Source organism: Dama dama, chromosome 15 (genome assembly GCF_033118175.1).
Source record: "Dama dama isolate Ldn47 chromosome 15, ASM3311817v1, whole genome shotgun sequence".
Classification (NCBI taxonomy): domain Eukaryota; kingdom Metazoa; phylum Chordata; class Mammalia; order Artiodactyla; family Cervidae; genus Dama; species Dama dama.
In genome coordinates this window covers 88,168,406-88,193,669 of record NC_083695.1, presented here as the reverse complement: position 1 = coordinate 88,193,669, position 25,264 = coordinate 88,168,406, and the positions used below count along the sequence as shown (strand labels likewise).

Below are 25,264 nucleotides of genomic sequence, written 5' to 3'. Positions count from 1 at the left end.
TTTAATATGCTGTCTAGGTTAGTCATAACTTTCCTTCCAAGGAGTAAGCGTCTTTTAATTTCATGGCTGCAATCACCATCTGTTAGCAAAGTAATGTCTCTGCTTTTTAATAAGCTGTCTAGGTTAGTCATAACTTTCCTTCCAAGGAGTAAGCATCTTTTAATTTCATGGCTGCAATCACCATCTGCAGTGGTTTGGGGGTAAAGCTGATGAATTTGCCTTTCAATCAGTTCCCAGGTGAGGCTGATGGGGTGGCTCTGGGTTGAGGTGTACCAGCTCAGCCCGTCAACTAATAAGAACCCTGAGATCTTTTGAAAGGCCCCTGTTCAGGGACCGCTTCTCCCTCTGGTGTGATTCCTTAGAATGAGTTGGGCTGTAGAATCTGCACGTTTAACAAGTTCCCCAGGTGATTCTGGCAAAGCCTGCAGAGCAAGTGAGGAGCAACTAACTTAACTCATCAATCAGTTAGATGTTACATGGTTCTACTGATCCATTCCAGCACCCAAAGCAGGATGCCAGGAAATCCTGCAAGCGAGGCCAGGAGCAAAGCTCTACTCTGGTCTTCTTCCCAAGGTCCAGGGTAATCAGGTCACCCTTCTGCTTGAGCTGCTGATAACTTGGTGCTAAAGATCCGCAGTTAAGCAGTGATGGTTTTCCTGAGCCAGACGCAGGCTACTACCTTTTCAAGTCTTTCCTCTATCTGACATGCATCCTATGCTTGAGTCAATCTAAACTGCTTTCAGCTCAGTTCAGTCCCTCAGTCGTGTCCGACTCTTTGCGACCCCATGGACTGCCGCATGCCAAGAATCCCTGTCCATCACCAACTCCCGGAGTTAACCCAAACTCATGCCCATTGAGTCGGTGATGCCATCCAACCATCTCATCCTGTCATCCCCTTCTCCTCTCGCCTTCAATCTTTCCCAGTATCAGGGTCTTTTCCAATGAATCAGCTCTTGGCATCAGGTGGCCAAAGTATTGAAGTTTCAGCTTCAACATCAGTCCTTCCAATGAACACCCAGGACTGATCTCCTTTAGGATGGACCAGTTGGATCTCCTTGCAGCCCAAGGGACTCTCAAGAGTCTTCTCCAACACCACAGTTCAAAAGCATCAATTCTTCTGCACTCAGCTTTCTTTATAGTCCAACTCTCACATCCATACACGACCACTGGAAAAACCATAGCCTTGACTAGATGGACCTTTGTTGGCAAAGTAATGTCTCTGCTTTTTAATATGCTGTCTAGGTTAGTCATAGCTTTTCTTCCAAGGAGCGAGTGTCTTTTCATTTCATGGCTGCAGTCACCATCTGGAGAAGGAAATGGCAACCCACTCCAGCTGTTGCCTGGAGAATCCCAGGGACAGGGGAGCCTGGTGGGCTGCCGCCTATGGGGTCGCACAGAGTCAGACACAACCAAAGCACCTTAGCAGCAGCAGTCACCATCTGTAGTCATTTTGGAGCCCAAAAATAGAAACTCTGCTACTGTTTCCACTGTTTCCCCATCTATTTGCCATGAAGTGATGGGACCATGATTTTAGCCAACTTTTTCACTTATGTCCCCGTAAGAAAAGCCTTCAGTGTTGTCTCTTTCGGTTCCACTTGTTCAGCCACTTGCTGAGGAATGGAGAGAGCAAGGGCAGCTTCATGAAGGCTGCACCTGAGCTGAGCTTTGGACAGTAGTGTGACAACTGTGATGAGGGCAGGGCGAGGTGGGGGGTCGTATGCAGGAGGACTGGGGCCAACAGCCTGAGGGGGCTTGGGAAGAAGTGACAGGCTGGAACAGCAGGTCACATGGTGGTGGTGGCCGGTGCACCTGGAAAGCTATGCTGGGGCTGAGGAAGCGCCTCCAGTGAGCTGCTCGACTCTTCATGAGTCATGAGGCAGCAGCATGCGAGTATACTCTCTGTCCTGCCCCTAAACAGCTGAAAACCCAGTGATGTCAGAAGCATGGAAACCTTCATATGTCACCATGGGAAAGACAGAAGAGATGAAACAATCCTCAAGGGGGAGGCAGTGTGGAAATTAAAATACATAACCTGTTTCCTGATCTCATTTTTGATCACCCATACATCCCGTGTAGCCACCTCTAACTGCTGTGGCTACCCTGACACGGGTGCATCTGCCAACCCTCATTGCCCAGACTGGACTTACCAGCTGTGCCACCTACAAGTGGAGAAAAGTTACAAGAAAAAAAAGACTTTAATAGAGATTTTGTGCATAATGTGGGTCTGCTCCTCCCGTTTGAGCAAATTCAAGCAGTATTTCCTTAGGTAATAATGATTTTAACAAAGCAATTATATATACACATGTATAGAAATTTATAAATGTAAGAAAATCAATACCTATGATCCCTGGTTTGGGAAGAATCCCCTGGAGTAGGAAATGGCACCCCACTCCAGTATTCTTGCCTGGAAAATTCCATGAGCTGAGGAGCCTGGTGGGCTACAATCCATGGGGCCACAAAGAGTCAGACACAACTGAGCAACTGAGCACACACATGAATCTCTAATACATTTAAAATGTAATTTAGGTCTTTATTAACATGAAAACAATTTTAAAATGGAAGATCAGGAATTAAAGCTCATCTGAATTATTTACAATACTATAATCATAAATATTGTATTTAATTATTTTATAAAACACAGCATATGTGTTCTAATTATATTAAGCAATTTGTGACTCAAAATACAGACCACAATTATCAGAAGCTGTGTAAACTATTAATGAAAGGGTTCGACTTTAAGTGAGACACATTTCTCCTACGTGCTAGAAGAAATGCCATCTAATGGTGACATATGTAGTTAATAAATTAGGAAAAGATTGATAAAAGTTATATATGGTACAAGTCCTACTCCGGGAAACGGTGAAGGACAGGGAAGCCTGGCATGCTACAATTCATGGAGCTGCAAAGAGTCAGACACAATAGCGACTGAACACCAACCTCATGTCCCTAACTTCAGAGTGATTTATAAATGAATGAACTTTATATTAGTTCTCACTTCAAAGAACTAAATTCATCAAAATACTAAATGAGTGTAAACCATCCTTTTTCATCTAAAATATTACGTGAAAACATTTAATTTCCAGAGCGAATTCATTTTTTAGAGGCAAATATATCACTTTACAACACATATATGATAGGTATAGTTTCTGAAAATTAAGTCTGCCAGAGAGAACTGTAATCTCTTTGACTTATGTGCCTTAAATGCTTCAATGCAAAATCTCGGAATTTCACACATTAAACAGAAAGGGCTCTGGAAAGAAGAACCTGTATCAGTTTGTAAAAGGAGAGAGCTCCTTCTGCTTCCTGGGTTGACTGAGATAAAATAAGATGACTTCTCTCATTTTACACCAAACACTGATTCTGAAAGTAATAAGCCTAACAGAGAATAGGTCAGTTCTAATTATTACTTTTCTATTCACAGCTACAATGTGACAGAACACAAAATTAACAGCCCCAATGTAAACCAGTTTTACACATGCCAAACATCACATTTAATTTTTTATCGGAAATACACAATAAAAAAGGTAACATGGTGATTTGAAATTAAAGGTTGCAAGTCTTAAGTACCCAGTTTTATAAGAACAATTAATTAGAAAAAGAAAAAATATCACTTACATATTCTAAGCACTTTGTATACCCCTAAACGTAAGAGTACTCCAATCAAACACATATATAGTACAAACTATTAGAAATCCTTAAAAAAATCTGAACATTTAAGCAACCCAGAAGTGTATGTTAATTTCTTACAAGAGTGAAAAATATGGGAAACAAGAATAATTTATGACCCTACCACATTAAATCTTAGTGTACAGTACCAGATTTACCGTAACAGTACAGTAAAATGAACACTGAGGTCACTTTATGCAAGTAAACTGCGGTCCTCAAACGACATTAAATAGTTGCTATAACTCTTGGCGGTTTGGTTTTATAATAAATATGTAATAAATATCTGTAGTACTTTGTACATATTGAGTGCTTATCTTTCTCCATTTGAAAGTCCTTCTCCAGAGTCATAATGTCTCAGAGGCATCCCAGAGGGTGGGGAGTTGGGACGTTGCAGCAAGTCCATTAACAAAGCAATCTTATTATCTATGTGCTCCTGGAGCTTATATATTCGCTGATCAATGTAGTCTGTAAGTTTCTTTTCCATCAGTTCCATATTTTTAGAAAGAATCTTTTCCAAGTAGGAACAAATGGATTGCTCTTCCAGTCTAGAAGTAAATTTAAATAATGATGTAACAATTTTGCTTAATATTATAACAAAAACAACTAAACTGTAGTACAATAAAGTAGCCACAACTTTGTAATTTGTCTCCACAACTATATTCTGTCTCCTTGCAACATATTTCTAACACATATCCAACAGGCGACCACAACCCTGAATGCCCAAAGCCACCTTATTTCTTTAATTCATTAAACATTTAAGCACAAAGTGAAGTGAGAGTATAAAAATGAAGATGATGGAACTTCTACCCTCAAAGAATAGACCATTAGATAGAAAGGGTCTTTTTTTATTTTGAGCTCCAAATCTAAAGTCATCTTGTGAATTTTTTTAAGGTCTTCTTCCAAGTACTTCCCTAAGCAATGGTACAATTGAAATAGTTGTGGTGTTTTTGTTTTTTTTTTAAATCCACACAACCTTACTAAATTACTAGAAGCTTCTATGAACAACTGTGTACAGGCTTTTATGTGGACAGATGTTTTCTTTTCTCTGGGATGAATGCCCAGGAGCATGACTGCTGAGGCACATGGTACCTATACACGCTTAGTTATTAGAAACTGCTGGAGTATTTTTTAGAGTGGCTGTAGCACTTTACATCTCCATGAGTAATGTATGAGAGATCCTGTTTCTCCACACCCTCATCAGAATTTGGTATTGTCACCATTTTACACTTTTTATTTCAGCTATTTGAATAACTGTGGAGTGGTATCATGTGGTTTTAATGCACTTTTCCTTAATAGCCACGAGGTCAATAGCACATCTTTCCATGTGCTTATTTGCTTTTGTATATCCTCTCTGGTAAAATGTCTATGTCTTTTGCCCATGTGCTAGCTGGATTTTTTAACGTTGAGTTTTAAGAGTCCTTTCTATATTTTAGATGTAAGTCATTTATTGGACTTGTGATTTGCAACTTTTTTTTCCCAGTTAGGAATTTGTATTTTATTCCACTTCAGAGTCTTTTTTTTTTTAATTTTTTTAAAAAAGAATTTTATTTATTTTTGGTTGTGCTAGGTCTCTGTTGCTGCATGGGCTCTTCTCTCCAGTTGTGCCGAGTGGGAGCTACTCTCCAGTTGTGGTGCACAGGCCTCTCAGTGGGCCCCAGGGCACACGGGCTTCAGGAGTCGTGGCTCCCGAGCTCCAGGGCACAGACTCGATAGCTGTGGGGCACAGGCTCCGCTGCCCCACAGCCCGTGGGATCTTATCAGATCAGGGGCCAAAGCCTGTCTCCTGTACTGGCAGGTGGAGTTTTTACTACTGAGCCACTGGGAAGCCCCCAGAGTCTTTCACAGACACAATTTTGCATTTTCATGTGGTCCAATATATTTTCAATTATCCTGCTTTTTGTGTCATATCTAAGAAATCTTGTCTAGGTTCCCAAAGACAGTCTCCTATGGATTATTAGAAAACTTCCATGGCTTCATGTTTTACACTTACATCCCTGATCCATTTTGAGTGAAGTTTTATACAAGGTACAAGGTTTGGGTCATAGTTCACTTCTTGCTCCTTGGCTATCCATCTGCTCCAGCACCCCGAGTTATAAAGACTCTTCTTCCTTTATTGCACTGCTGTTGCGCCTCTGTCAAAACTCAGTGGAGCACACCTGTGTGGGTCTACCTCTGAACCCTCTACCGGCCTCCACTGAGCCCCGGTCTGCCCCTCCACCATCACTGCCCGGTCTTGACGCTCTCGCTGTAGAAGACTCAACACTGGAAGAGGGACTCCTCCCAGCTCATTCTTCTTTCTCAAGCTTGTCTTAGCTATTCTGCCTCTTGCTTTTCATATAATTTTTAAAATAATCCTGTCTATGTCTACAAAATATTGTGATGAAATTTTAATACGTATTGCATTAAACCTTCATATCAACGGGGAGAATTGACAACTTTACTATGTTAAAAACTGAATTTGTAATTTAACAGTCTCTGAGAAAGAAATATCCAGGCCCAGCTGGTTGCACTGAGGACTCCTATCAATACCAAACATCTTAAGAAGAGATAATGCCAGTTGTACACAATCTCTTTTAAGATGTGGAGCTCATTTTATGAGGCCAGTATTATCTTCATAGGAAAAACCAAAGACAGGACAAAAAAAATACAGACCAGTACCTCTAATAAATTAGATGCAAGAATACTCAACAAAATATTAGCAAATCAGATCCAATATTGTATAAAAATTACAGCCCACACTAAGTGGGATTTACTCTAGGTATAAAAGGTGGGTTCAGGTTTTGAAATTAATGTAATTAACGATCAGAACAGACTACAGAAGAAAATTCATGATCATATAAATGGCCATAGGAAGAATATCTGACAGACAACTATGCATGATGAAAGAAATTCTCTGATAATTAGGAAGTAAGGAAGTCAAAGTATTAAAGTAATTTAATACTTTTAAAGTATTAGGTTGGTGCACAAGTAATTGCAGTTTTGTGTTGTTGAAACCTGCTGTTTGATAATGGAATACATTCTTAAATGTGGTTGTTATACATCATTTTATGTGCATTCTTGCTTTATGATTTTTTTGCTAATGACATTACTTGTTGTGTATTTTATATTTATATTAGGTTGGGGAAATGATGTTAGACAAAAAGCAAATTCAAGCCATTTTCTTTACCATCTGAGCCACCAAGGAAGTCCTTTGAGTGATTTTTTTATTCGAGTTCAAAATGGGAAATAAAGCAGTAGAGACAACTCCCAACATCAACGACACAGTTGGTCCAGGAACTCCTAAGGAATATATGGTGCACTGGGGATTCAAGAAGTTTTGCAAGGGAAACAAGAGCCTTGAAGATGAAGAGCACAGTGGCCGGCCACGGAAGTTGACAATGACCAACTGAGAGCAATCATTGAAGCTGATCCTCATACAACTACACAAGAGAGTTGCCTAAGAACTCAACGTTGACCATTCTATGGTCATTTGAAGCAAACTGGAAAGGTGAGAAAGCTGAATAAGTGCTTGCCTTCTGAGCTGACCAAAAACAAAAAAAAATATCATTTTGAAGTATCATCTTCTCTTATTGTATGCAATGATAACATACCATTTCTCGATTGGATTGTGAAGCGTGATGAAAAGTGGATTTGATAAGACAACCAGTGATGATCAGCTCAGTGGCTGGATTGAGAAGAAGCACCAAATCACTTCCCAATGCCAAACTTGCACCAAAAAAAGGTCATGGTCATTCTTTGATGGTCTGCTGCCCATCTGATCCACTACAGCTTTCTGAATCCTAGCAAAACCATTACATCTGAGAAGTATGCTCAGCAAATCAATGAGATGCTCTGAAAACTGCAATGCCTGCAGCCAGTATGGGTCAACAGAAAGGGCCCAATTTTCCTCAACAATATCTGACTGCACGTCACACAACGAATGCTTCAAAAGCTGAATGAATTGGGCTACAAAGTTTTGCCTCATCTGCCATATTCACTTGACCTCTCGCCAACCAACTACCACTTCAAGCATCTCAATGGCTTTCCGCAGGGAAAATGTTTCCACAACCAGCAAGAGGCAGAAAATGCTTTCCAAGAGTTTGTCGGATCCAGAGGCACAGATTTTTACACTACAGGAATAAACAAACTTATTTCTCATTGGTAAAAATGTGTTGATTGTAAAGGTTCCTACTCTGACTAATAAAGATGTGCTTGAGCTTAGTTATAATTTAAAATTCACGGTCCAAAAACCACAACTAAGTTTGCACCAACCTAATATTAAAGTAATTTAAAGTATTAAAGACTAATGTTATCTTTCCTTGTCCTTCTCAAGTAAGAACCACTTTTTTGTTTCAATAACTTATTAAACTCCTCAAACTGAATGCTATTGGAACATTAAAAAAATTTCAACCAACAGAACTACCTCATTTTATATGTAATAAAATTATAAATCCAAAGATTGAAATAGTTAAGTCAAATAGTTAAGCCAGGACTATGATTAGAATCCTGAATTCCAGTGCAATATTTGGACACATTCCATTTATATAAAGGATGGGGAACATACTAAAAATAAATAGCTACCACTTAATCAAAGCAGGACTGGAAAAAATCGGAATTATGAAATCAGAGGATAAGAGGCTGTATACTATAAATAATTAAGAGCTGAAAACTGTTTGGATGACTCCAAAATTAGCCCAGGTCACACAGGATCTACAAGGAAAATCCATTGCAACGGCTCACTTCATACAATCGGGCAAACAGTGTACACATCATGGCTACCACAGCTCCTCCCCTTTCATACAGGTATCTCTCCACTCCGACCCTTGTCTGACGCTTATGCTCTTCCCACCAAACGCCTGAGAAGTGCTCGGCACCTCCAGTTTACACACTTCTTTCAAAGCAACACGTTCTACTCCGTAGACTATTTCTTTCCTCTACATGTGTCAGTGGTGAAATGTCAAAGCTCCTACGGTTCTCTCCAGAAACAATTTCAGGCAGAAGTTACTGAAACAAACCCCTCTCCTCCACCTGCCTCCTCATCCTCCCCCACACCCCACCCGACCACACGGGTCTAAACACTTACGTGACACCCCCAGTGCCTCCGCCGGGCTTCGGGATGCTGTCCTGCCACTTGATGCCGGGTCCCACCCGGAGATGGCTCACCTGACCACACAAATTCTGGAGAAGAGGCAGCAACTCCGAGTTAGGTATGTGTGAGCTGTCACTTGCTTTCTTTGATAATAAAGAAGATACTGCATTCTTCAGGTCATTCTCAAGAAGAGAACGGCTTTGTGGCACAATTTTACACTCTTGGAGGCTGCTCAGGCTTCCTCCACCAGCTGGCTGCAGACTTTTCTCAGTGTTAGCTTCTGAGTCTTCAGTCACGTTTCCAGATGTCAGCCCAGTTCTGAAAGGAAAAGGTGTGGAGGATGACTTGTCGAAGGCTCCCGGAGCAGATGAGGACTGCAGTCCCTGCACGTGCCTGTGTCCTGCGTTTCCCAGGATCGACTGGAGCTGCTCTCCGAGGGCAACACAATTCTAAGGAAGGCAGGCAAGGAAACAGCAGGAACATTAATGATAATGACAGCTAACTCTGGAGGCAAGGTGCCTTCTTCCCTCTGAGCCTCAGAACATTCACATGGAGTAGACTACAGCCACGGTCCCAGTACTGAGTTGAGGAGAAAAGACTAAAGCTAACCCGGCCAAGGTAACACAGCTGTCTGTGGCAGAACTAGGACTGGAGCCCCGGACACCCAACTCCAGTCAGGACTTTTAGTCATTCCAAATTCCAGTGTAGTTCTGCTAAGGAAAATCTGCAAATAAATATAAGCATACTTAGTAAAACTGCACAGGCATATTTTAGTGTTTCCACTACAAAGGCCTCCTTAATTTATGGTATTTTTGAGTGAGTCACAGTGATTGATAAATTTTCCTAGAATTAAAAATCATCTGCCCACTGTCAGAAATGTAGGCCACCCTAAAGAAATATAATTTGTTTTTACTGGAAGATAAGACTAGATAGTTACTTGCTTAAAGTTTGATGCTCTCCTTATATGCTTAAAGTTTGAATATTTTTGTGATATTTTCAATGATTAAAATTAGCTAGCTACCTTTGGGCCTTGTCTGCCATAATAATTTATAGGGTAATGTTTATGTTTTGTGGCCTCAACTCGACCAGCTAGGCTATATTCCTTCCTGAGAAGACTGGCTCACATCTGATAGGCGGTTACTCTGTCATCTATAGAGAGGTATGCTCTTGCTATGTTCTTCAATTTTTCCACAAGAGAAAAGCCAAACTACCTCCAGCCTAGCTAACTGTTACATTATATGGTGCCATCTTAAATTCTAAACCCAGATTTCTACTAGAGATACATAGGGAATATCATATCCCAATGATATTATTGTTCAATACCTTGTAAGAGAGACTGAGAAAAGTATTATCCAAGTTCAGGTGAAGGCAGTCCAGAATGATTCTTGGATTAAGTGAGCCCCAAACTTATTCATTCAACAAATATTTTCCAGAAATCTACTCTGTGTCAGGTCCTGTTTCAGGCTCCATAAATAAGCCAGTGAACAAGAAACTGTGGACAATACAATCTAGGGAGCAGGGAGAGATACACAACAAAGAAATCCTGTGGATGGAGACGGTGATAAACACTTTAGGGAAAATACAACAGGACATATGAATCATGAGAGCCAGGGAAGTTGGTGAGTGGGAGCAACAGAGCCCCCATGGGACTTCTACTGAACTGCCCACTGGAGAAACTCCCTTTATAACGAAATCTTACCTTCTTCTATTGAATGCAAGTTTTAAGTAAATATTAAATTATTCCTAAAAAATGATGATTGTATACAATTATATTTTTAAAATTTAAAAATTAGACCACTCTCCTTTGGTGAAAAGCAGCTTTACTCAAGGCAAAACTTGAGTAAAGGCAAAACTCAATTATTTTTGGTGGTTACATAATTTTGATACTGCAAGAAAACTTTATGACAGAAAATTGAAAATTCAAAATTCTACAAAATCGCAATTACATAAACGGTGGAATCAATATCAAAATTGTTCGTGACAATTAATTTGCCATAAGTTTTAATTAGAAAAATCTAAATGCAATTAAGGCATTTGCTATATGAGTTTTTCTTTTCTGATATGTCATAATTATAAGAAATTTACTCTTTACAAAAATTAGTCATATTCTTCTAGAGAAAAGCTCTTAAGATGATTATTTTTTACTTTGTATGAAATGTTGAGAAATTTCACAGGTTAGGTCTATATGACTGCAGTAAACGAACCAACTTCAGATGCTGGTGGCTATTCTACTTCTTTAGTTTGCCTTTATTCAATCCTTCATTTTCTTGAGCTGTCATACGTTGCCTTGCAAGGGACATCAAACCTTTTTTAAAGGAGGCAGAAAAATATGTATAAAATGATTCTTTAGGGCACATTACATATGTTATTAATATGTGGGAAAAAAACAGAGCAGGCTAAAAAACATGAAAGCATTTATGTAGAATTGTGTTCATATACTTGTATATGTATATTTAATTTCATATGTGTATATATACTCCAAGATGTCTGAAAAACTGTTTATCTCTGAACATCTTGTGGTGAAGCTTGTCCTTAATTTTTTTAATTATAAAGAATGTGTATAAGTATCACCTTGAAAAAGCAAGAAAAAAGATCTTTTTTAGTTTTTTAAGATGAAAAAGGTAAACAATAAAATCCTGAATAATTGAATATATTTTCTTTGAGAAAATATATTTTCTTACAGCTTTCACTCAGATAACTTTCTTTTTTTTTTTTTTTTTTTCAGATAACTTTAAATGACAACCATATACCAGGAATTTAGAGACAGAATTCCTACTCAATTATTCTAAACTGCTGAAGCAAAAGCAACGTCAGCACATTTGAACTTCAAACACAAGAAAATAAGAGATCACTTTAATAAAACTTTCGGCAAGGCACAGGTCAAACAGAGAGTCCAGTAAGCTGTTCCCAGGTCCTCCCTTTCCCCTCCAGCACAGGTCCTGCCCAATTCACACATGAAGGTTCTAAAGAGTGTGTGTCATTACACTCAATCCATCGGTTCTGATCATGAAACATTCCTACTTTATATTCAACAGATAGTTACAGAGCTCACGTGACCCTTTACATCTTATCTCCTAACCTGGTAGCTCACCCAGAAAAGAATCTGCACACAATGTGGGAGACCTGGGTTTGATCCCTAGGTGGGGAAGATCCCCAGAGAAGGGAATGGCAACCCACTCCAGTTTTCTTGCCTGGAGAATTCCATGGAGAGAGGAGCCTGGTGGGCTATAGTCCATGAGATCGCAAAGAGGTGGACGTGACTGAGCGACTAAACACTTTCAGCTTATCACTATTCAAACCAACTCCCTGAAGATCTCCAAGGAGTACCTGTTGATAATCTGAAGGGCATATATATTATGTACTTACCTGGAACCATAAACAAGACAGCCAGGTCCTATTTGCACAAAGTTTATGTATTAGTGAGATAAACAGAACACATGAACAAAAACAAAAATAGTCAAGAAAGCTCTGATGAAAATATGATAGAGATTAGGAGGAAGAGGCTAATTATTTTAAACAGGGTGGTTAGGGACGGTTTCACTCAAGATGGAACATTTAAGATAAGGCTGAAAGAACAAGAAAAGAGCAGACTTGCTAACATCAAGAAGAGGGGATTCTGGCCAAAGACAACAGTTAAGAGTGCAGAGGTCCTGAGGTGGGAGCACAGGTGGATATTTGGGGAACACACACCTCAGAATGTCTAGAGACGAGCAACTGAGGAAATGCGACAGGAGATGGTGTTGAGGTGGGAATGATGGCCCAGATCTGAGATGACAGGGTGAGGAATATGGATTGACTCTGGTGTGACGGGAAGCAGTTTGGGACATTACATAGGGGAAGTCGAGTCTGATGGACCCTCTGAGATCATTCTGGTTGCTCTGTAGAGAGGGAGCACTTGGACCAGGAGCACCCATTAGGAACCGCCTGAGCTATGCGGGCGAGATCACTGTACCAGAGTACGAAGAGGACGGACTCTGTGCTTTTGGGAAGCTCTCCTTTCTGAGGCTTCCAAGATCATCACCAGCTCTCCTGTTCTCCTATGTCTGCCCGTCCCTCCAATGATACTCCTACTAAATTAATGATGGCAAATCTCACAGAAGTTATATGACTTTTTAATTTGTATTTCTTGTTTTAAAGTTTCACAGCTAAAATTCAATACTTCCAAATTAAACTTCTTTTTCCCCAAGTCACTCCCTCCGTTGTGTTCCATGTGTATTATTAGTATCAGCATCTACAAATAGTTTCTCATTGGATTGTTTTTCTCCCATGAAACTCAGACTAAGTTATAGTCAAGTGCCACTAGTACCACTGTTGTAGCATCTCACAGCCCAGCACCAGGTTCCTCCTTCAAGTTTAGGTCCTCTTTAACCCTCATCTGGATGAGAAATAACATGTTTTCCATCTTGCAGCCTCACTTCCTGCTGACCCATCTTTACACATAATCAGTTCAGTTCAGTTCAGTCGTTCAGTCATGTCTGACTCTTTGTGACCCCATGGACCACAGCACGCCAGGCCTCCCTGTCCATCACCAACTCCTGGAGTTTACCCAAACTCATGTCCATCAAGTTGGTGATGCCATCCAACCATCTCCTCCTCTGTTGTCCCTTTCTCCTCCTGCCTTCAATCTTTCAAATGAGTCAGCTCTTTGCATCAGGTGGCCAAATATTGGAGTTACAGCTTTAAAATCAGTCCTTTCAATGGACACTCAGGACTGATCTCCTTTAGGATGGACTGGTTGGATCTCCTTGCAGCCCAAGGGATTCTCAAAAGTCTTCTCCAACACTACAGTTCAAAAGCATCAATTCTTCAGTGCTAAGCTTTCTTTATAATCCAACTTTCCAACCATACATGACTACTGGAAAAACCATAGCCTTAACTAGATGGACCTTTGTTGACAAAGTAATGTCTCTGCTTTTAATATGCTGTCTAAGTTGGTCATAACTTAGGAGTAAGCGTCTTTTAATTTCATGGCTGCAATCACTATCTGCAGTGATTTTGGATCCCCCCAAAATAAAGTCGGCCACTGTTTCCCCATTTATTTGCCATGAAGTGATGGGACCGGATGCCATGATCTTAGTTTTCTGAATGTTGAGCTTTATGCCAACTTTTTCATTCTCCTCTTTCACTTTCATATAGGCTCTTTAGTTCTTCACTTTCTGCCATAATGGTGCAGACCTGCATATCTGAGGTTATTGATATTTCTCCCAGCAATCTGGATTCCAGCTTGTGCTTCCTCCAGCCCAGTGATTCTCATGATGTACTCTGCATATAAGTTAAATAAGCAGGGTGACAATATACAGCCTTGACATACTCCTTGTCCTATTTGGAACCAGTCTGTTGGTCCATGTCCAGTTCTAACTGTTGCTTCCTGACCTGCATACAGGTTTCTCAAGAGGCAGGTCAGGTGGTCTGGTATTCCCATCTCTTTCAGAATTTTCCACAGTTTATTGTGATCCTCACAGACAAAGGCTTTGTGGCATAGTTAATAAAGCAGAAATAGATGTTTTTCTGGAACTCTCTTGCTTTTCTGATGATTCAGCGGATGTTGGCAATTTGATCTCTGGTTCCTCTGCCTTTTCTAAAACTAGCTTGAACATCTGGAAGTTCATGGTTCATGTATTGCTGAAGTCTGGCTTGGAGAATTTTGAGCATTACTTTACTAGCGTGTGAGATAAGTGCAATTGTGTGGTAATTTGAGCATTCTTTGGCATTGCCTTTCTTTGGGATTGGAATGAAAACTGACCTTTTCCAGTCCTGTGGCCACTGCTGAGTTTTCCAAATTTGCTGGCATATTGAGTGCAGCACTTTCATGGTATCTTTTAGGATTTGAAATAGCTCAGCTGGAATTCCATCACCTCCACCAGCTTTGTTCATAGTGACGCTTCCTAATGCCCACCTGACTTCACATTCCAGGATGTCTGGCTCTAGGTGAGTGACCACCGCATTGTGATTATCTGGGTCATGAAGATCTTTTTTGTACAGTTCTTCTGTGTATTCTTGCTTCCTCTTCTTAATATCTTCTGCTTCTGTTAGGTCCATACCATTTCTGTCCTTTATTGAGCCCAACTTTGCATGAAATGTTCCCTTGGTATCACTAGTTTTCTTGAAGAGATCTCTAGTCTTTCCCATTCTATTGTTTACCTCTATTTCTTTGCACTGATCACTGAGGAAGGCTTTCTTACCTCTCCTTGCTATTCACTGGAACTCTGCATTCAAATGGGTATATCTTTCCTTTTCTCCTTTGCCTTTTGTTTCTCTTTCTTTCCACAGCTATTTGTAAGGCCTCCTCAGACAGCCATTTTGGTTTTTGCATTTCTTTTTCTTAGAGATGGTCTTGATCCCTGTCTCCTGTACAATGTCACGAACTTCCGTCCATAGTTCATCAGGCACTCTATCAGCTCTAGTCCCTTAAATCTATTTCCCACTTCCACTGGATAATCTTAAGGGATTTGATTTAGGTCATACCTGAATAGTCTAGTGGTTTTCCCTACTTCCTTCAATTTAAGTCTGAATTTGGCAATAAGGAGTTTATCTGAGCCATAGTCAACTCCTGGTCTTGTTTTTGCTGACTGTATAGAGCTTCTCCATCTTTGGCTGCAAAAAATATAATCAATCTGATTTCAGTGTTGGCCATCTGGTGATGTCCATGTGTACAGCCTTCCCTGGTGTTGTTGGAAGAGGGTGTTTGCTACGACCAGTGCGTTCTCTTGGCAAAACCTGATTAGCCTTTGCCCCGTTTCATCCTGTACTCCAAGGCCAAATGTGCCTGTTACTCCAGGTGTTTCTTGAGTTCCTACCTTTGCATTCCAGTCCCCTATAATGAAAAGGACATCTTTTTTTGGGTGACAGTTCCAAAAGGACTTGTAGGTCTTCGTAGAACTGTTCAACTTCAGCTTCTTCAGTGTTACTGGTCAGGGCAGACTTGGATTTCTATGATATTTAATGCTTTGCCTTAGAAATGAACAGAGATCATTCTGTTGTTTTTGAGACTGCATCCAAGTACTGCATTTTGGAATCTCTTGTTGACTATGAGGGCTACTCCATTCCTTCTAAGGGATTCTTGCCCACAGTAGTAGATATAATGGTCATCTGAGTTAAGTTCACCTTAAGTTCGAGTCCATTTTAGTTTGCTAACTACTAAAATGTCGACGTTCACTCTTGCCATCTCCTGTTTGACCACTTCCAGTTTGCCTTGATTCATGGACCTAACATTCCAGGTTCCTATGCAGTATTGCTCTTTACAGCATCAGACCTTGCTTCTATCACCAGTCACATCCACAAGTGGGTGTAGTTTTTGCTTTGGCTCCATCTCTTCATTCTTTCTGGAGTTATTTCTCCACTGATATCCAGTAGTATATTGGGCACCTACCGACATGGGGAGTTCATCTTTCAGTGTCCTATCTTTTTACCTTTCTATACTGTTCATGGGGTTCTCAAGGCAAGAATACTGAAGTGGTTTGCCATTATCTTCTCCAATGGACCACATTTTGTCACATAAAGCTAAAAGACACCCACAAACTTTATAACAGCATTCAAAATCCTGTATGATCCAGCCCCAGTCCATCTGAAGTTTCTCCTATCACATCTTCACTCCACAGAAATGAACTTTTATTCCATTCTTAGCTACATCCTACTCCTTCCAACACTAAGATTTAATCTGAACTATTCTCTACCTCTTAAGCTCAGTTCAGTTCAGTCACTCAGTCATGTCTGACTCTTTGCAACCCCAGGAACCGCAGCACACCACGCTTCCCTGTCCATCACCAACTGCAGGAGTCCACCCAAACCCATGTCCATCGAGTGGGTGATGCCATCCAACCATCTCATCCTCTGTCATACCCTTCTCCTGCCCTCAATCTTTCCCAGCATCAGGGTCTTTTCCAATGAGTGAGCTCTTTGCATCAGGTGGCCAAAGTATTGGAGTTTCAGCTTCAACATCAGACCTTCCAATGAACACCCAGGACTAATCTCCTTTAGGATGGACTGGTTGGATCTCCTTGTAGTCCAAGGGTCTCTCAAGAGCCTTCTCCAACACCACAGTTCAAAAGCATCAATTCTTCTGCGCTCAGCTTTCTTTATAGTCCAACACTCACATCCATACACGACCACTGGAAAAACCATAGCCATGACTAGATGGACCTTTGCTGGCAAGTAATGTCTCTGCTTTTTAATATGCTGTCTAGGCTGGTCATGACTTTCCTTCCAAGGAGTAAGCGTCTTTTAATTTCATGGCTGCAATCACCATCCACAGTGATTTTGGAGCCCAGAAAAATAAAGTCTGACACTGTTTCCACTGTTTCCCCATCTATTTCCCATGAAGTGATGGGACCGGATGCCATGACCTTAGTTTTCTGAATGCTGAGCTTTATGCCAACTTTTTCATCTTTCACTTTCATCAAGAGACTCTTTAGTTCTTCTTCACTTTCTGCCATAAGGGTGCTCTCATCTGCATATCTGAGGTTATTGATATTTCTCCCAGCAATCTGGATTCCAGCTTGTGCTTCTTCCAGCCCAGCGTTTCTCATGATGTACTCTGCATATAAGTTAAATAAGCAGGGTGACAATATACAGCCTTGATGTACTCCTTTTCTTATTTGGAACCAGTCTGTTTTATCATGTCCAGTTCTAACTGTTGCTTCCTGACCTGCATACAGGTTTCTCAAGAGGCAGGTCAGGTGGTCTGGTATTCCCATCTGTTTCAGAATTTTCCACAGTTTATTGTGATCCACACAGTCAAAGGCTTTCGCATAGTCAATAAAGCAGAAATAGATGTTTTTCTGGAGCTCTCTTGCTTTTTTGATGATCCAGCAGATGTTGGCAATTTGATCTCTGGTTCCTCTGCCTTTTCTAAAACTAGCTTGAACATCTGGAAGTTCACGGTTCACATATTGCTGAAGTCTGGCTTGGAGAATCTTAAGCATTACTTTACTAGTGTGTGAGATGAGTGCAATTGTGCGGTAGTTTGAGCATTCTTTGGCATTGCCTTTCTTTGGGATTGGAATGAAAACTGACCTTTTCCAGTCCTGTGGCCACTGCTGAGTTTTCCAAATTTGCTGGCATATTGAGTGCAGGAGTTTCACAGCGTCATTTCTTAAGTTGTGTCCCTCCAAATTCACTTCCTTAATCCCACCCTTTCTCTTTAAAGGCCCAGATAAAATGCCACTTCCTTTATTAAGCCTTTCCTAGTCTTTCTCAACATTCCCCACTTACATGCCCTGAGTTCCCTACTAAGTCTATAGAAATTCTTAAAGACAGGCTGTAGGCTAATTCACCTTAGAACTTTCTAAAGTTATCAAAACAATGCATTATTCATCAATAAGGGTCTAAGTAAATGCTTGCTGAATGATTGAGCTAGAGAATTCACAGACAATTTTGAAGGCTGTAAAAACCATTTTTTTAACAAGATGCAATTTTTACATAAGTCAGCAAAGATAACAGGGAAATCAGTAATAATAAAAGCTAAAAGGAAAAAATTTATGTTACCACATGTTGCAATAAAGTGCTATCATTTAAAGAATTGTAACGGTTTCTGCAAAGAAATCCATTCCTACTCACCTGCTGCTGTAATCTCACCATATTCATCAACTGCTGAGCTCCAGGTGATAACTTTGACCCCATGGACTCCATGATAGTTTGGACCCTCTCCAGGTCTATCCTTGATCCTAGAGCAGGAGAGCCTGCTGAAGAATGTGTCGAGACTGGCCTCATGTGTACCACAACTTTACTGATGAACACACAGTTCTTTTCACCAAAGGAGAGCAGCTATTATAACACAAAAGTCCAGCAAAATTAATAGTAACAAAAACAACCATTATTTAAGGTCATTTCTTGTCAATATTGAAGTAAGACTGAAGCATTCAAAAGTCTAAAAATTAACCTCAAGTACATTTTAAAGTTTCTCTAGTCACAGAAAAAAGCTAAAAAGAACTACATCAACTTTAAAAAGTCTTTTTGCAACTAAAAGAATTAAGTGTAAATAATGTTTTACTTAGTAGTTTAAGGAATTAAAGATAAACTATTCCAATCTGAGTACTTAACATACTGAAACTTGCCATAATATTAGGTGATATTAAATAAGACTCACTAGAAGCCCATGCAAAGTGTTGGCTGATAGTTAATACAGTTCAGTATTTTAGAATTTAGAATAATTTCTAAAGGAATTCTAAGAGAATGTCCAGATGACTTAAGAGAGCTCAATGGTTTGCACATAGAAAAGATGAGTTCACAATGATTTTCTTATTTGTCAAGAGAGTAAATAAAGGTCAATCTTTGAGCCTAATTCTTCTAACTTCTCTCCCAGGAGCTTTTCCAATGCTTTATGCTGCCTCATTTTGTTCATGCTTCTAAATCAAGATGTTTCCTGTGTGCTGTAGGACTGCAAAGTAGCAGAGTGAAAAGCAAACAGGATTTAGAATCAGACAGACCTGATTTCAGTGAGGGCTGTGCCTAGGTGACCCTGGGTGGATGCCAAACTTGAGTTAGGGGTAAAATCAGTTCACATGGTTGTTATAAGGATTGTGCGTTAAAATGTCCAGTATATATCACTGAGTGAGTGCTCAAAGATACGCATCAGTAACTACCACTTAACTTTCATAAACTATTGAAGGTATTACTGGCCCAGAAGAGGCCTTCATACAAACCCAAAGATGTTCCTAAATGAAACTCTCTGCACTCCCTGGTACTTCCAAAGCACAGTTACAAACCCCATTCATCTTCAGAGACAAAAACCCATACATCACATAAAGACACAGGTGAATAGAGGTCCATGATCTAAAAACAGTGTGTCACCAAAGATGTGACTGTTATCAGCGAGTAAATACCTCATGAAATGTATACACTCACATTTCAACTTCCATATTACTCCTGCTCTGCTTTTTAATCCCCAAACTTTTCTCAGGAGTGAATGTGGTGCCTATTTTCCACACTGAATCAACCTATTATCTGTCTTGCCCACTATAATATTAGCAATGTGATGGCTTCATTCTAATTTATTTCATAATTGCTAATTCCTAAATGTCAAGCACCATAGCTGTTATTAATAGGCATTCCAATATATGTGGATGAATGAATCACCTTATTTAAACAACCTTAGAAGCTATTAGTATATACACCTAAACGTCTTTGCTCTTCTGTAATAATCAGCACAGAATTTTAGAGTTAAAAATAATCAATTCAATAATTCATTTTCTTCAGTTCTCTAATATTACCCATAAAGTAGGTCCAAACAAAATGAAGAAACTGGCTCAAGGTTACTCTGCTAGTCAGCAAAAGAGCCTACTTAATAGCCAGGGCTTATGGTTTCCAGCTCTATACCCTTTCCCTACACCCAATGACATCAGTAAACTTCACCTTAACAATACTGTTCATTCTGAAGACACCAGTCCAATTTTCTTTAACTTTGTGTTACCCTTGTCTGAAAGCTCTCTAACTGTATTTTATCTTTCTAAATATTTAGGGGCCCAAACTGCATGTGCTTTTTTTTTACACCTAAGTTTCATAAAAAGATAACAAACCTTTTAAACTTACATATTCAAGTAAATAAACTATAATTAGCTAAAATTTTTCTTTTTTTAATCATAGTTTTTGGAGGCTTAAAAGTAAAATACCACTGTATTATCAACAGTATATGTCATGACATTGCAATGTAATAAATGTTCAAATTTTAAAAGAAAAATGCATACTTTTTTAGAAAAGAATTTTTTTTTACAGTTTACTAAGTATTTCTGAACTAGAACTAGAGACCAAGTTGGACTAATTATTTTACCAAATCAACAGAAAGTAAGTGTATATATAATAGAAAAACAACTATAGTTTTCAAATTAAATTTAGAAATGACTTACCTTTATTTTACAAGCATGTGTGGGAGACTCCAATTTTAGATATTTTTTGTACAAAGTAATCTTTTCATGTTCACTAAAAATTTAAAAAAATTACAAAAAGTTTCATACATTATCATTTATAATAGTTACATTTAAAAATAAAGGTTTCCAGGACAATATTTAAATCCTGAAATTCAGTATTCCTGGTGGGACATAAACAGTTGCAATTTCCTGTGGAGTTGCACTGGATATAAAAACACTATCTGCCACTTGCTAGCTACATGAGAAAATTAAAATTATACCAACTGTATAATTATGTAGCACAGAGCACACCATAAAACTCAAGAATATATCCATTATATACAACATGCACAGTTCACATTTTGATTCATATTAAGGAATGATTAAGACAGAATCTTCATAAGAAATTGGGGGGGGGGCGAAGTATAATAAATGGGTTAAGTATGCTGGTATGGCAGTCTTGTTTATGCCCTATTTGTAAAGGGTTTCCTACAGAAAAATGTTCAAAGTTCCAGACTGACAAGACAAATTAATTTTTGGAAAACAGAGCCTTGTAAGTTAAAGAAAACAAATGTGAAACACTTAGCAGAGTTTCATTCTAATAAAACTCTTCCACTAACTAGCTATGATATTTTACCAACTTCTCTCTCTTCCATTCGCTCTCCAATTCCACATTTATAAAAACAACTAGGCTGCTCTAGACTGTCTTTAAGATCCCTAAAGGTCTAAACTTCTACCTCTGCTGGTATGTTTTTATCTTCTCTCTTCTAGTGTTTAGCATCAATGTCAGAGAATCAACAAATACTGCAAAAGCTCAAAAAAATAAAACACTTCAGAAGAACACTTCCACATGCAGAAGTCACACACCTGTTATCCAGACCATTACAAACATTCTTGCCCCTACTGGTTCCACAGTACTCCTCTCCTAAGTATACTTCCATATTTCTTGCTGAACTTAAAATGCCAATAGAAACGATTTCTTCACCTCCATGAGGGTCACATCTCAGGTAAAGGAAGCAGGGGTTTTCATCTTGGCCTTTCAGGTTCCTTTTCAAAATCACCAGATCCTGGCTGAAAAGAAAATGAAGAATATACCTATAGTTCTCTGAACATTGTCATTAACCAGTTAATGGGCCACAGGGTTGACATATTATCCAGTTCACTTACGTCTGCATTTGGAGTCCAAGTGCACTCCAAAACACTGACCAAATAAATGCTCAATACAGAAATTATGAGGAAATTATGCTTTAGACGCGAGGGTCTCCAGTATTTTCCCTTGACTTCTATCAACATTGTATGCGACTTCCTGTAATTGCCTGCCCAGTTAATGAAATAGCATGGGCGGCTAGCATGAAATTTAAAATAAGGGGGTGGGGGGGTGGGGGGGTGGCTAGAAGTGTGTGTGTGTGTGTGTGAGTGGGGGTGCAGAATGGAATAAAGGACCAAAGTGTGCCACTTTCGAAATCAAGTTTATGAAGATTTTCGACATTTGGATTTTTTTAAATGACTATTTTGGTAAGACAGGAGGTTTTTGTTTCAGAATAAGAGGCCGGTTCTGATCCCGACAAGGGGCCTCAGGAGCCAACGAGATGGACTCAAGGAAGGTGTGTGTGAAACGCTCTCTCCAGCTCACCTGCCCCCCCCCCCCCCCCCCCCGGTCCCAACATTCATAACCGAGTCCCCTCAGCTTTCCCGCGGACGACCCTCTGTCCTCCCGACACCCGGGCCCGGCCGTCTCGCCTTCGCCGCCCGCACAGCCCCGTCACCCGCTCGGCTCCCGCATTTCGGGGGCAAACCCTCTCTCCTCAGGGTCCCCGCCTCCCCTCGCGGCTCCTCAAGGAGCGCGGCTGTGTCCCCGAGCACAACCCAGTCCCCGCCGGCCCAGCGCACCCCGCGGCGGACGGCGCCAGCAGCTCCTCCCAGTCGGCGTCTCCGGCGCCGAGACCAGCCCGGGTGAGGCGGAGAGTCTGGGCCAAGGCTCCGCACGCGGCATCCCAGGAAGAGGCCAGGGTCGGGGGCCAGGTCAATGGCGCGTGTACAGTCTCGGTCTCCATTCGGCCACCTACGGACCAGGTCGGCTCCGGAACCTCTCTTTATAGCTCTTTAATTTTCGCCAGACCAAGGACGGTTAAGAGCAACTTCCGGCTCAGCCGGCGGCAAACCTGAGAGCCGTGGTTTCCCGGCGGCGTCGGGAAGAGACCAACTACTGTAAACACGCATGCGCGTGCCGGCCGGTTTAGTCGGCGGGGCTCCTAAGGCGCTGGGGAAAGAGCTGGAGAGCGGCGCATGCGCACTGGCAGCCTGGTACGACCCTGGGATTTGCGCAGGCGCGGTGCACAGCGCGCGGGAACGCAACGGTTTTTCAACGTTACTTCTAGAGCTGAAGCAGGTGGTGATGCTCCCGTTTTGCTGGGCTGACCGTGTTTGGTTGGCCCAATGAGGAGAGTCCATCGCAAGTTCGGTGTGGGGTCCGTTGCTCTCGAGATCTGAAGGACCTCTTCGACCCTGTGTGTTTCTAGAGTGGACGCCGATAGTTTTTGCTGATGGCGGTTGTGGTGCGGGGAGGGGGGCTGGGAACTGCGCGGGCGGGCCGTGGAGTCGCCTTCTCACTCCTCACCCAGCTCCCACACGCATTCTCCTCCGAGTGTATCAGGTGGGTGCCCGCAGTTCGGCTTTCGCCGAGGAGGTTTGGACGGCGTACCCCGCAGCTGTGGGGCCGGGCGAATTTCTAGGGAAGGTTTGGGGCCCTGGGACGTCATCCTTTCAGCTGATCCGGACCCCTCTCGTGTCCCCTGGGGCCCAAGACCGGGCCCCACGGGGTCGGATGGAAAGTGGAGAAAGACAAGGGCCCGAAGGGGCTTGCCCCACTGGTCTGCATTCCAGGCCCGGGAGGAGCGATTAGGAAGGCGGCCTTGGGTCTGTTGTGGAGCTGTAGAATCTGAGCTGGACCTGAAGGGCCTTTAAACTTTGGTCCGGAAAAATGGTATTGGATGGAACTTTCCAGATGCCTGGGGGATAGCTAAACCTATGATGCCTTTCTGCCTCTTTCTGTCAGCCCTACCTTGTGAAAGAAGTGGACCGTAGAGGTGACTCAGTGGTAAAGAATCCACCTACCAAGCGAGAGACTCAGGTTCATTCCTCGGTTGGGAAGATCCCCTGGAGAAGGAAATGGCAACCCATTCCTATATTCTTACCTGGAGGATCCCATGGACAGAGGATCCGGGCAGGCTATAGTCCATGTGGTCACATAGACTCGGATGGGACTTAGGGTCTAAATAGCAGTAGCAGCATGGTCTTAAAATAAACTCCACAAATCTAATTGTAAAAAATATATCGCAAGGGTGTTGAAGCAAAACATTGAAAGCTATGACATTGACACAAGAAGCATGTAACAGAGTTTGGAAGAAGAATGTCCTGAAAAATCTAGTATTTCCTACCTCTTTAGTTGTTAGATAATTTATGGAGCCTTAGAGAATAATATTGTGGCATTTCACCAATTACAGGTGAGCTCTTTTTTGCCACCCCTGCCACAGTTCGTTTGTGTGAAGAAATCTAACCTGGAAATGCTGGGAACAAATATCTTTATGGTTTTTATTTATTTCGCCTAGGAGGTTTTTTATTTTTTTTAGCATTTCAGTTGAAGTATATTTTTTTATTTCTTCACTTGCTTTAGAAAGTCATATTTACATTATTCTGATGTATTTTTCAGTAAATATGCAATTATGAAAAAAATTTCTTTGACTTGTATCCTTTTCTTGTGATGTACCTTTTATTTTTTTATTTTAAAAGTTTTTATATTATTCACCTTGAGACTTGGGACAGAAGTTAAGGGAGATGTAACAGTCTGATGAGAGGATACATCTGATGTTCCATCAGAGATTGACAAGCTTTCTGTAAAGAGCCACATGATAAATTTTTTTTGAACTGTGGTATAAGAGAAGAGTCTTGAGAGTCCCTTGAACTGCAAGGAGATCCAACCAGTCCATCCTAAAGGATATCAGTCCTGCATATTCATTGGAAGGACTGATGCTGAAGCTGAAACTCCAGTACTTTGGCAACCTAATGTGAAGAACTGACTCATTGGAAAAGACCCTGATGCTGGGAAAGATTGAAGGCAGGAGGAGAAGGGGACAACAGAGGATGAGATGCTTGGATGGCATCACCGACACTATGGGCATGAGTTTGAGTATGTTTTAGGAGTTGGTGATGGACAGGGAGGCCTGGTGTGCTGCAGTCCATGGGGTCGCAAAGAGTCAGACATGATTGAGCAATTGAACTGAACCAAACTGAATAAATTTTTAAACTTTTGTATGCTATTTTCTATTGACACTACTCGAGGCTGCTGTTTTACCTTGACAGCAAAAGTAGACAAGTTCTCAACAAATGAGTGTCACTGTGTTTCAGAATCTTTATGGAAACTCATTTTGAACTTTGTGCAGTTTTCCTGGGGTAAATGGGTATGTCTTGATTTATTTCTATGTCTGAATTTAGAGGCTCAGGTGGGGTAAATTGTTACTCGATTGATAAAATTCATGTTTGAGTCATTGTGACACGTGCTAGCACCTGATGGGTTCTAGACTCTTTCTGATACTTGGGGGATCCAGAGTTTGTTCCTCGTAAAATTCGCACCTTGAAAAAAAACACTTTTCAATGTACAGAGTCATCAAGTAACTCAGCAATCAAGTAACCA

The 25,264-nt window shown here is 40.9% G+C and overlaps 1 protein-coding gene across 3 annotated transcripts; it reads right to left on the bottom strand.

The window, feature by feature from the left end:
- Positions 1–2,505: 2,505 nt before the first annotated feature.
- Positions 2,506–22,782, bottom strand: C15H10orf88 (chromosome 15 C10orf88 homolog). Of its 3 annotated transcripts, XM_061162835.1 has the most exons (6): positions 22,465–22,782; positions 21,442–21,645; positions 20,575–20,647; positions 18,290–18,496; positions 8,729–9,183; positions 2,506–4,211 (listed from the first exon to the last, which is right to left on the bottom strand). In XM_061162835.1, the coding sequence occupies exons 1-6, from the start codon at positions 22,626–22,628 to the stop codon at positions 3,977–3,979; spliced, it is 1,338 nt and encodes a 445-aa protein (XP_061018818.1). In that variant the 5' UTR covers positions 22,629–22,782; the 3' UTR covers positions 2,506–3,976. The 3 variants fall into 3 exon arrangements, with proteins under 3 accessions (XP_061018818.1, XP_061018819.1, XP_061018820.1); XM_061162836.1 differs by lacking the exon at positions 18,290–18,496; XM_061162837.1 differs by lacking the exon at positions 2,506–4,211 and having other exon boundaries at positions 8,916–9,052.
- Positions 22,783–25,264: the final 2,482 nt, after the last annotated feature.